The 13214-nt window shown below is 41.8% G+C and overlaps 1 protein-coding gene across 3 annotated transcripts in view; it reads left to right on the top strand.

The window, feature by feature from the left end:
- Fmn1 (formin 1) overlaps nt 1-13214 on the top strand; it is a 370006-nt gene that overhangs the window by 152863 nt on the left and 203929 nt on the right. For all 3 annotated transcript variants that reach the window (XM_057780542.1, XM_057780541.1, XM_057780543.1), the window contains one exon: nt 1364-1425. In XM_057780542.1, the coding sequence (XP_057636525.1) occupies nt 1364-1425 (62 nt within the window). The remainder of the gene's footprint in view (nt 1-1363; nt 1426-13214) is intronic.

Here is a 13214-nt window from a genome sequence, read left to right as displayed (position 1 = left end):
CCTCTGGCCCATCTCTTCGGCTGCAGATGCATCTGCCGTATCTGGCTTTTATTTGTGGTGTTGGGTATCTGAACTCAACTTTCATGCTTGTGCAGAAAGCACTTTAGCCATGGAGCCACCTCCCCAGCCCTTACAGGTCTTCATTCCAAGTTCCATGGAAAGCCAGGAGTGACATACACTCTGGTCCATGTCTTTAATAGAGCGTTCATACTGTTGTGAAGAGACTCAGTGTTTTCGTTGGTAAGAGAGGAACAAGGTACCCTCAGGGAAGGAGGTATAGGGTACTGGAAAGATGGTGGTGGTCCTGATTATAGCAGTGCTTGTTGGGGATAGCAACAAGTGGTGTGCTCTTTGGTGTGGTATAGATAGAGAACCCACAGCATTGCCATTGGGGCAGAGTCCCCACATGGATGCGGTGTGGCTACTCATAGCCCTTAACAGCTGAGCTCTTCTCCTGGTGGGGCTTATTGCAGACTTTCCTCACCCACTTTTGACTTGGAACCCCAGCTTAGAGGAATAGTCTGTCTCTTGCAGTACAGACTTGTGACACTGAACACATTTGTAAAGAGCTAGTGTGTCCCACAGAAGTCCATGGCCACAGCATTTGGCTCTGTAGATCTGTCCAGCATGAACTGTAGTTCTGTGGTTCTGTGCCCCTTAGCTGTTCTCCTGAAAGTAGAGCTGTCTCCTGCACTTCTAGCTCAGCTAGTGGGATGGTAGCTTTAATATCTGGTTGGAGCTCCCGTGTACACTGGGTCATATTTCTGGGAGACGTGTCATTATATTCAGATAAAAAGCGAACTATTAATTTTTGTCCCTCTTTTGGCCTCAGTTCTCCAAAGAATCGCTCCTTCAATTGACAGTCTTGGCTTCTTGGTTGATCAAGAGACTACAAACAGCCTTTATTCATTCGTGTCTTTTTCTTCTCTCTTTCTTTTCTTTTTTAAACAGAGTTAAAAATAGAGTTCTGTGATCTCAGATAGAAAGTCTCTTTTTATAACCTCCCTCAGCACATCTGTGTTGCTCTCTGGGGGGCACGAACTCTCAGCTCCTTGAAGACAAACACCTGACCCGTTCTTTCTCTGGCACTCGTTCACATGCCTCTTCTCTTTTTAACCCTACTCTGGCTGCTTAATTTGGCACTTTCCATGATCCAGGCTGTATTGAAAGGAAGGAATCCCCTTTCACCCCAATCCTGGCCATCTGGACACGAGGTCTAACAGCTCTCCTTCCTGTCCACATGTGATGGGACGTCTTTGGCTGTTGGGAAGGTGGCTGCCGGCAGGGATTCAGGTGATGCGCCCTTGAAGTTTCTGACTCATTTTGTGCTCCTTTGTAACTGGCTTCTCTTGTGATCTTCCAGAATACCAGGCTGCTATCTTACATCTGAAGAGGGAGCACAAAGAAGAAATCGAAAACCTGCAGGTATATTTCTTTGATTCTACTCATCTGGCCTTCTGATGGTTATTTTTCTCATGTGCTGAAGTAAGTATTCCTCTCGTGTGGGGAGTATTTAACTCGATAGCACTGCAGCTTTAAGTGAAGTAAACATTCCTCTTAGTGGACAGCATCTAACTAGGTTTCTTCTGCAGCTCCCAGCTGCCAGTGGGCACCAACCTTATTCTGGGATGAAAGCCTTGGATACAGTGCTTAATAAACCCTGTTTTCTCACATTGGAAAAAATCACCATAAATGCCTTGGGCTTTGGCCAGAAGAGTGATTCTGTGTTTTTAAATCAGGAAAGACAAGAGTATTGAGATTTTTACTGTTTGGGGCAAGTATTTAAAAAACTGGATGGTGCTATACACCCTGTAATTCATTTCTGTTCCACTCAGCCCTCTGTGTGCCTCTTAGCTCCTCCCTGGGCTATGATATCCTGCAGAGGAAGAGTGTGCTGAGTCATTCTGTGTCCTCAGGGCGTGCAGGAAGGTGCCAGTGGGTCCTCCTCTGTTTGCCTTAGCATTGTCAGTCTCTAGATGTGGTGTTGGCTTACAGGACATATGGCAGGAGGTTTAGAGTCTTAGTTTAAAGCCGCTGGATGGTGAATCATATCTTGAGTCTAGGTTAGGAGTGGGTGGGGTAAGCCACATGTATTGTCAAGAATAGTGGCCTTTTTAAAAGAAAACTCCTGTTCCCTTAATATGAACTCATTATTTGCCACTTTAATCAGTTTGTGGTTAAAATATCCTGCCTTTTAAATTTTATTGACAAATAGAAATTCTAATTCATAGCACATGGCTTGTTTGGAGACAGTGTGCATTCTGGAGTGGCTACACTGAGTTTAATTATAAATATGCTACTTCAATGAATTTATCCATCAGATATTCTTCCTCTTCATTTTATTTTTGTTGACAAATAGGAGTTGGATATGATTTATGGTGTGCAACACGTTTTAGAATAGCATACTTTGTAGCATGACTAGGATTCATTAACAAAAGTATTATACCATATACTTAACTGATTTTTAGTAAGTAGACTCCAGTCTGTTAGCAGTGTTCAGGTATGTAATACTTGCTACTAGCATGGCAACTACAACCAATCACTTCAACTCCCTTCTCCTATCTTACTGAAATCTTATACCCTTTGATCAATCTCTCCTTAATTATTTCCCTATCATCCCCCTGCTCTAGAAGCCATAATTTTGTTTTTGTAAATTCAACTTTCTTAAATCAAACATATAAGTGAGATTGCATAGTATTTATGTATCTGTGCCCAGTTTATGTTTTTTAGCATCTTTCAGGTTCCTCCATATTACTAAAAATGACAGGATTTCCTCTTTTTAAGGCTGAATAACATTCCATTGTATAGATGCATAGTCCACATTTTTTATCCTTTCATTCTTTTACACACACCCAGATTGATTCTATAGCTTGGCTTTTGTGAACCATGTTGTAGTTAGCGTAGGACTGCAGCTATAGCTTCCTTTTGGAACATATATAGTAATGGAGCTATTTATCCATAGGGTGGTTCAGTTTTTAATAACTCTACTATTTTACATTCCCATGGAAGGAATTAATGGCTCTCTGGTCACCATGCCCTTGCCAGTACTTGTTAGGCTCAAAGGTAAGGAAGAAGGGGAACAAGGAAAGAAACAGAGGGGGGAGAGGAGAGGAGTTAGAGGAGATGGAAAAGGAAGGAGCTCAGACTGGAAGCAGAAGGAAGATCTGCCTCCCTCGGAGGTGGATGGCAGCATGGAGTGGACAGCGCTTATCTCTTAAAGGGACAGGACAGACCATTACACTAATTCCTGTTTGAGATATGAGTTAGATTAGGATATGATTAGCATTACTGGATATTAAGAAATTTTCATAATTATACTTTAGAGATTTTGGAGTTAATTTTTAAAATCATCATCTGTTCTTTTGATGCTATTGGTGAAGTTAATATTTTTATGCCCTGAATATATTGTTTATGCCAAGTTGCAAAAACCCTTTGCCATTCTACTGCTATGTGGACATCAGGCCCAGTTTTTATAGTTAAATATTTCTTGAAACATGCTGTAGTCCCGGGCAGTCAGTCAGTGGTTTGTGGTCTGCTCCCAAGAAGCATTTTGTTTCAAATATAGTACTTTAAAGATTTGAAATAGGAATACACATTTTAAATGTAGCGGTTTGTGTGTAAGAAATAGAGTTCTAGCATTTTGTTTAAATATGTTAGGAAATTTGGCATTCATGTTCGTCCGTGTAGCTTCAAACTGCTCAACATGGTAGCTGGTGTCCACTTCACCCGTACTTTTCTGTCCACCACTGTCTTCCCTGTGTGGTTCACCTACTTGACTCCTGTGTGCTTTAACTAGCCCCTGTTTCTGAATGATAATGCAGACACAATGAGATGAATAGTTTGGCAACAACAGCAACCAGTCAGAGTAGATGCTATTTGTAACATACACAGACCCAAACCCAGCATGGCTATACCCCTACCTATGGCATCCTTCCACTGGACTGATGTAAGGTAATGGCCAGGAGGACCAGTGCTTTGACGCTCATGTCTTTATGTATGATGCCCCAGCAGCCTTCAGTTATGCTTTCTTTTTCGTCGACAGGGCATGGAGAAGTCAGGTGTTTCAGGACTTCCTAAGCCTGTCTTTCTGTGCTGGTTTAAATCAGTTGGCCTCTTCTCCCTCCAGCAGTGGAAACTGTGTAGAATGCTCTGTTGGGAGATCAGCCTTTGCAGCTGGTCACATGAAGGCCAATGGGTGGAGGAGCACTGAGCTTTTAGCCTCATTCGTTAGCTCCTGGCAGTTATTGAGTAGCATGAGAACCAGGTTTGGTTCTCAGACTAGCTTTTCAAATGTGGACTCTTACACACATAAAGTTTTTTATTGATGTCTTGAATGAATCAGATATTGCTGCATTGTGCTTATTCACTACTGTGCAAATGCAAACATTTGACTGACATTTCAAATGACCAGGGAAGGAAGTTGTGACAGCTCAGATATTTTCCATAATGTCATTATTTTAAATAATTTACAATTTTATCATAGGAAAGTTCTTTCTTATATCCCCCTCCCCAATATGTGTTTCTTTTAGTATATCCCATCTTCACGATACTCATTATTGTCTAGTTCAAGTTTTGATGATCTTATGGTTTTGGCTTTCTTTAGGGAGAGACAGAACCTTCCCTTTGGGATTTCCTTAGAGCTTCTTGTCTGAGAAGCTTCTGTGTAGGGTTTGAAGGAAGCATTGCTTAGCAAGTTCACAATCACTGAGTAGAAACAGTTCAGACCTCTTCAGGCCATTGATACAACTCATTCTCTCCCAGTACAATAGTTATTTCTTTGGGGTTCCTTAGGAGCTAAGATTTGAAAATCACCATTACAAACTCTTTCATAGGTGATCTATGTCTTATCACTGCTTAAGGACCAAGAGAAGTGTTAGTTTGCATTAGATGGTAGTGTAGGAGAACTTGGTTCTCTTTGGCATCAGTTTCTTGCACAATGACCATAAGAAATAGGTAACTTCTCTGAGACTTAGTTTGCTCGGTCTCAGCAGCTGTACATTATTGATCATGTTGGTGATGCAGCCAATATCACCACTCCGCTCAAGGGATGTTGAGCAGGACACACCCTGATGGTGCTGGTTCTATAGCACAGCTGCTTCTCATCCATCTTCCTTGGGTTCAGTCTCTTTATAATAGACAAATTGAGCTTAGAGTGCTTTTTGAGTTTTGTTGCTGTTATCGCTATGAGTATTTGTTTGGTACATTTGACTTACTCTTTGAGTGTACCTTAACCATGCTTTCACTCCATTCCCATACCCTAGAGCCCAATACCAGGATGGTCTGAACTGTAGCTTCTTCACTTTCTGTACTCATGGCCTCATTTCATCCTAGAATATTTTCATGCAATCCTGTTGTTCTAAGTTACTTTCCTGTTGCTGCAATAACAGCCATGACCAAAGCAACTTGACCGGGTGGGGTCGGTAGGAGGGGCTGAGGGCCAGGACACGTTTATTTGGCTTGTACTTTCAGGTCACAGTCCATTACAGAAGGAAGTCAGGACAAGAACTCAAGCTGGAGCTGAAGTGGAAACAGTAGAGAAATGTTGCTTACTTGTTTTCTCCCTGGCTCATCAAGCTTAGCTAACTTTCTTATGAAGTCCAGGCTCACCTGCCTAGGGATGGTGCTGCCCACAGTGGACTAGACCTTCCTATATCAATTAACAAACAACACAATGCTCTATAGACATGCCTAAAGGCCAACCTAATTTTTCAATTGAGGTTTCCTCTTTCCAGGTGACTCTAGGTTGTATCAAGTTGACAATAAAAAATTAAGGAGAATATATGAGGATTTAGGTATATATAAAGTGAGATTGATATGTTTAATTTTGCATAAAGAATTAAATTTTGGCTGAATATTTGATTCTGAGGTATGTAAAACATCTTCAGTTTTTAGGTTTTATTGGCACATTGCATAAATACAAAATGGCAAAAGTATATTTAGGGCCATTTCAGAAGTCATTGGAAATTCTGTTCTAATCCCAAGCTAAAACTCATTCGTTTTTTTTTTTTTTTTTTTATGAAACTTAATTCAGGAACTTAAACATTAAAGCTAGACATTATAACACTGACCAGTCAAAAAAATTAATTTTAGATATTATGTGCTGAGAAATGATGAGAGGAAAGAAAATAGTAAAGATTTGTTTCCTATACTAAGTCATGGCTTCTATAAGAGCGGAAAGCTACTGGCGCAGTAAAAGCAGTGTGGTTCATAACGTGTCATTGTTTCCCCTGAGCTGACTGCCTCTGGCAGCATTCACGGGGATTATGCGACATGATGACATATGCAATGGGAAATGAGCGCGTGTATGTTTTTCAAACGGGGCTGACAGAGTGACCTCAGATTCGTTAGACGGTTGGTTTTAATTAACTTTTGGTCATCGCACTTTCAGAAACCTCTTAACTGGCGTCCAATTTTTCATTACTCTCACATGCATTTTAACAAGCCGTGAAGCTGGTTCTATAGAACAGGAGCTTTCTGAAATACTCTGCAAGAAGGTTTGTGGTTTCCAGTCAGTTCAGTTTGAGAAATAGCTACTTTTTTGTTTGGTGCAGGTTTGCCGTGTTGGGGAAGAGCTACAGAAATCTGAATCCCATGAGAAAATTTCTCTTTTGATCTCCATGTTGTATTGTCATATAATTTATTATCTCCATGCAGAAGTTGCTTTCTGAATTCCACTCAAGTTTTTTAGAGGATTTCTCTCACATTTCTGCTGTAAGACTCTGGCCTCTTGTCTGCTTACTCAAAGCATCTCAGGGGCAGATGATTTTTGTTTTTCTCTCTGTCTAATACAGAGCCGACCCAATTATCTCCGTTGCTGTGATAAACTGCTCTGTCCAAAAGCAATTTTGAGAAGGAAACCTTTTTTTTTTTCCTTTTTCTTTTTCTTTCTTGTTTTTCTGTTTCTTTTTAACATTGTCAGGTCAAAGTCCATGGCCAAGGAAAGTCAGAACAGAAACTCAATCAGTAATTAGAAACAAATCACTGAGGAACCTTCCTATTTTCTCTCTCTTAAGCTCATGCCTAGATAGCTTCCTTATTACTCAGGAAATGGTTCCACCCACGGTGGGTTATACCCTCCCATATCAATCAGCAATCAGACAGGCATGTCCACAGGCCACTCCGATCTGTTCTTTCCCTCATTTGAGACATCCGTCTCTGGAGACTGTAAGGCAGCAGTTCTCAACCTGTGGGCGGTTAGATATCCTGCATACATATCATAATATCAGATATTTACATTGTCATCCATAACAGTAGCAGAACTACAGTTATGAAGTAGCAGCTACAATGGAATAATTTTATGGTTGGGGGTCACCACAGCATGAGGAACTATATTAAAGGGTCGCAGCAGTACGAAGTTGAGACCCACTGCTCTAAGGTGCGACGGGTTGACATTTGAAGCTTTCTAAGGCAAGTACACTAAAAAAGTTCTTGGTCCACATGTTACGTACAAATATTTTCTATAATTTATGAATGAAAATAAATGTACCCAACTTTAATCAAGTCCCTGTCATGTGTCCAACATAAAACCTGTAAAGGTTGTGACTTGTCAGGAGTTCTAAACTGGTAAATGAAAACCCTGAGTTGAATCCAGCAAGGTAGGGCTGATTTGAAAGTGTCATTTATTCCACTAAGCAATATAGCATTAATTCAAAGAACATTAGACTTCTGGATTCTGGTCCATTAGTCACTGTGAATATCACGAACTTGAAGAAACACTTTGGGCTTATCTTCCCAACATCTCAAATGAAGAATCAGACCACATGATCCCTAGGAGAATCTTTGAATGCCAACTTTAAAAAACTTTGATGTATCTATCACATCCCAGTATGGGGTTTTCTAATTCAGAACCTCTAAATCCCTACCTGCCCTGTCCCTTTAAAAGAAGCAAAAGCCTTTTAGCTCCTTCTAGATGTTGTTCTTGTTAGCCCGTGAACCACTCTCAGTGACCTGTAGCGAGTGTGTGATGGGGTTCCAGCTATACCCTAAACGGAGTCTCATCAGCCACTCGCAGAAGGAAGCAGCTCCTAAAACAGTCAGGAAAGCATCTTTGGGAGGCCCCGTTTTCTCCTCAGCATCAGGAGGAAGTGTGAATGTGGGGCGGAAAGACTTCTTTGGATCTCCATTGCTTCCGTTTTCAAGGTGAAAGAGTAAAAGTAAAAGCCATTGCCTTGGCGGCCTGCAGGGAGCTGGATAGTTTAGCAGTCACGTGTAGGGTCAGCACTTTAAGCAGTTTGGAACCGTCCAAGGAATGACAGGCTGTTTGGTCTGCTCTGAGCTGCTATTCTTTGGGTTGTGGGATACAAGGAAATGGACCCGCCAGCACTTGACCTTCCCTTTACGGGAAGCGTTTTTTTGGTTCGCTCCATTCATCACACGCTCCGCTCCATTCCTAAGTGAGGAGAAGCATCACAGAGCACTGGCCTCTGGCAGGCTCCGCTCATTGCACAATGCAGTCACATTTATGGTCACTCCCACAGGCAAAACCGTCCAGGGAGAGCTGCCAAGTGGAAAATTAACTTAGGTTGTACCTTGTCCCCCAGAGAACTGAATTACCATTCATGGTGGCCTCCATGAAGAGAAACTTGTGGGCGTTCTTACTTTTCCATCCCTGGCCCTCTTGCTTGGTCCCTTCTAATGGTTTGCACCTTGCTGTTGGAACAAACTGAGTGCACACTACATGTGAGCTGATACAACTCAGCTCACAAAAATGTTAATCCGAGACCTATTCATTTGTATATTTGTCTTAATCAACACGGTTCATTTAAATCATAATTTCCGTGAGGTCAAGGGAGCCATTTGGACATTACACAAAACTGCCACAAATGTGAAACATGACATTTTGTAAAACTTTCCTGGTATTCCCCCAAGTGTTCATATCAGCGTAACTAAGATGCCAATAAAGGAAGAAAGAGAATCCCGTAGGGACTAGTTTAATCCATCTTTCCATAGGGCATAATATAAACTGTTATGAGTTGAGTGGAATTAAATCCTATGTATTTGCGGGTCTGCCGATGTTGAGAATGAGACCCCTAGGCTCCTTAGAACCCCGTGGGTAGACCTGGAGTTGAGTTCTGATGGAGGTTGTGAAGTAGGCAGTCCCTGGCACATCTTACATTCAGGGAACCTCAGCCTGAGTGTTTGCCCCCTACAATTCACATGTTGTCATGTTGTGCCAACTGATGGGGGAGGGGCAAGGTAGAATGAAGACTATGTTCCTTAGTTCCCCGTAGCACGGAGATTTGTACTAAGTTATCGGTGCCCCTTCATGTACCATCAGTACAAGTCCTCCCTGAATTCCAGGATCCTGGTTTGTTATGAAGAAAAATTTCCTAAAATGTAATTTGATATATATGTCTCTGATTTCCATAAATGGATGAGAATTTCTTATTCTGTCTGTGGAAGCTGGTGTATGTGTTGATACTGTTCCATCGATTTTGTTTTCATTTTCTTTATCTGTTATTAACGTACATATTAAATAATCTTTACTGACAAATGTGGTTTTCTCTTGGATGGGGACTGTTTTTATTTTGGAAGCAATCCCTAGACTCACCACTGGAGGTCAGGTTGGCCCTTTTTCTCTTAGAACCAACCAAGGAGGCTTTCTTCTGGTGCTTGCAGTCTCTCATTTTATGCTAAGACGTTTTGTTTTAAACAAATTGAATTTAAAAAAATGATCCAACTTAGTTATTTCATAGAGAAACATACTCATAAAATGTGTGTGTTTATACACAGAGATAAGGCTAAAATCTCCTTACAAAAGAATATGGCTTCTTTCTCATCTGTCTTTCTGTGTATTCACCCACACATCCATTGTGTGACAAAAGACAAAGGGCTGTCTAAAAATGACTTACGATCTTTATTGCCTGACATCTAAAAGTCGAAAAGGAAGTTCGAGCTATCTCTATCATTCGTTCTTTCTTTCAGTGCATATTAATGAAGTACCAAGTAGTGGCTGGCACTTTGCAGATGCTAGAGGAACCAGAACAAACTCCCATGCATTGGGATGGGAGAGGAGAGGAAGGAAGGGGAAAGAGGGAGAGAGGGGAAGTGAGGGAGAGGGGAAAGAGAGGCAAGGATGGCAAGAGGAGAGGAGGGAAGGGGAAAGAGGGAGAGAGGAAGTGAGGGAGAGGGGAAAGAGAGGCAAGGATGGCAAGAGAAGAGGAGGGAAGGGGAAAGAGGGAGAGAGGAAGTGAGGGAGAGGGGAAAGAGAGGCAAGGATGGCAAGAGGAGAGGAGGGAAGGGGAAAGAGGGAGAGAGGAAGTGAGGGAGAGGGGAAAGAGAGGCAAGGATGGCGAGAGAGGATAAGGATATGAGAAGATATCTTTCATGGAATGTTGCATGCTGGGTTTTAGAGCAGAGATCTGTGAGTACAAGGGAAACTATTAGGAAGATACATTGTAAGAAGAGCGTAAGGGGCGAAAAGCCGAGCTTCTTGAAAGGACCACAGAGAGCCTCGTCACTAGAGCATCGTGAGTGGCAAACAGGACCGCGACTGAAAAGGAAGCTTTGAAGCAGAACTTTTCAGCCTTTATGTGCTGTGTCTCAGAAGAAGACAGGTCATTCTACCAGGGCTCAGGTTCTGTGTTTACATGTATGTGGAAGGAAGAGGGGCCTGTGAAACAGAGCTTCCTGCATATGAGGCTCTACAGTATAACTCTAAGGTCATGCTGGAATGAGACACACATTGGCCTGCCGGTTTGCAATCCTGCTCATCGATCTCGGCCACAGCACAGGAAGGCATGAGGTCTCACAGGGCTTTTGTCAAGTCCTCTAGTTTTGCTCTCAGGATGTGATGAGATCCACTTTCTGGTAGTATGCAGAGGTCGAAATGGGCAGGTATTTTCCAAAGCCCTGCTTGCTGATGAATAGGTGGATTTTCAGAAATGGAGGAGCATCTGGGAAAGGTCATGGTCATTCAAAACAGAGACATTGGTGGCTTCCAGGCACAGGCATGAAGAAAAGAGCTACGCTGTCTGGTCAAGGGCACTTGCATCGTATCTGTGTCAGTGTTGGCCTCTGCTGGACCCCGAACTGTTGAAACTCCCCCCATTTCTTCTCTTTTAATCAGTGGTTCTCAATCTGAGGTCATGACCCCTTTGGGGGGTGTCACATGTCCGATATTCTGCATATCAGATATTTATATAGTAAATTATAGTTATGAAGTAGCAATAAAATAATTTTATGATTGGATGTCACTGTAACGTGAGGAACTGTATTAAAGGGTCACAGCATTAGGAAGGTTGAGGATCACTGCTTTAAATATTTACAGCTTGATGCTGCCTGTGGTACCCAGGATCTTGTAAGTACACATTAAATACTTCTCAAATGAATTACCAGGGAGGGAAAAGGTGACGATAACATACTGCTATATTTGAGTGACGACTGGGCATCCTTCCATATCTGAACTCGTTATACATACATCACCCAGACGGTTGTGTCCATCAACAGGGGCAGTTCCTTAGAATATCTGTAGGTGGCCATGTCATATAACTGTGTACATGTGTCTGTTTTTGTTCTATCTGCTTTAGAGATATGATAAACAGAATTCAAAGTGTTCATACAGTCTTCAAATTCGACAGAGAAAGTTCAAAAGTTGAACTATAGGAAATGGCTAATATTTGCCCTGTCTTGGTGTATAAATGACATACATGATTTAACTGAATGAGTTCACAGTAGAAGACAAGGACGTGAGTATGTGGGGAAGACTCCTCTTCTGGATGGTCCCTGAGAGAGTGTATCTGGGACAGTCACAGGGTATCACCTGGAGACTGAAGTGTGTGTTCAACATCACTCTACGTAGACTTGTTGGAACATCTCCTGACTCTAGCGAGGACAGTTTTCCAGCTTTCAGGAAAATCCATGAAATAGAAAATTATTGAAAATTTCTTCCTCAGCTCAAATATTTCCTGGCCTAGTGAGTAGGCTGAATGCATCATTAGTTTTTCTAACAGCCCAATCTGATGTTTCATTCCTTAAGACATATCTATTGATTATATTGGTCTTTAGTGCAGGCCTTTCTAACATTCTTTGTAGTCTTGCTTGCTCATAAACTATGATGGCGTTTTTGCTGCCTCCTCCTCCTTGCCTTCCTCTTGTTCCTCTTTCTCCTCCTTGTGCGGTGGATCAAATCCGCTACATAAATTCTTTATAGTAAAAATTGTACTTTTCCAGTTACAGGAATGTGGGGCTGTGGCACAGATACAAATCCTGGAGAATGATTGGAAGACAAGGAATGGAAATAAATCTAATATTTAAGTTGTGTTTATCAAATATCTTTTCATAACAAATGTATGATTGAGTAATTCCTTATTTCTCCCATGAATACAAGATTTTAAAATTTAGACATTTAGGATTTGTAAATCTGCCTGCACTTTTTTTTCCATCTCAGACTTGTGTTGTTCAGTTGGCTCAACTGTTAAAGCTAGGCTCCTAGTCAGCCACACCATCTTTAACCATCTCAGGCAGTGAAAAACTGTGGTGGTTGTGATGTAGAATATGATTTCCTTTCTGATAGTCAGTTCTGAGCACATAGAGTAATGCTCTTTATGATCTTGATGAGTGCCGTACGGTTTCGTGGTTTTCCTGTGAAATCCTGATGTTCCAGAAAAGCGGCTCACTTTGGATAGTTTGAATGTCAGAAGCCAATGGAAACTCCTTTCCTCGAGCTGTAAAGCAATGGTGGATGGGCTCAAAACGGAGGAGGGGAGAAAACAAGATTGCCTTACAAATCTGGCAAGATCAGCCACACCAATAAAACCAAATCCAATGATGTTTTATGGGTCTGAATTTATGGGAGTGCCCAGGATCAAAGGGCTCGAGGCCCACTGGACTGCAAGGTCCATAGTTCATGGCAAAAACTCATCAAAAAGAACATTTTAGTCGTTTAAGCTTTTCATTTTAATCAGCCACAGTAATAAAAAGAGCCTTTAGGTGTCTAAAAACATTCTGCAAGATCAAGAGGCTGTTTTCCCATTTCTAGAAGCAACTTTCTTATTGGATCCATATAACGCCTGTGGCCTCAGAGTGTCAGGGGGCCATTGCCTCCACACCGTTTGCCTTTGTGGGATGGTTCCTTTAGGTTCTTCTAACTGCGCATTATGTGATAATAAATTACGGTACCTGACGGAAGGACCATAAAATTTTCACACCGTTTATCAAGCCCCTTCAGCCATTTAAAGTCGGGTCTCTGACAGCAAGCCAGGGACTGATGTTTA

The sequence above is a fragment of the Chionomys nivalis genome, chromosome 9 (genome assembly GCF_950005125.1).
Source record: "Chionomys nivalis chromosome 9, mChiNiv1.1, whole genome shotgun sequence".
NCBI classification, from domain to species: domain Eukaryota; kingdom Metazoa; phylum Chordata; class Mammalia; order Rodentia; family Cricetidae; genus Chionomys; species Chionomys nivalis.
This window is presented reverse-complemented; position numbering and strand designations above follow the sequence as displayed.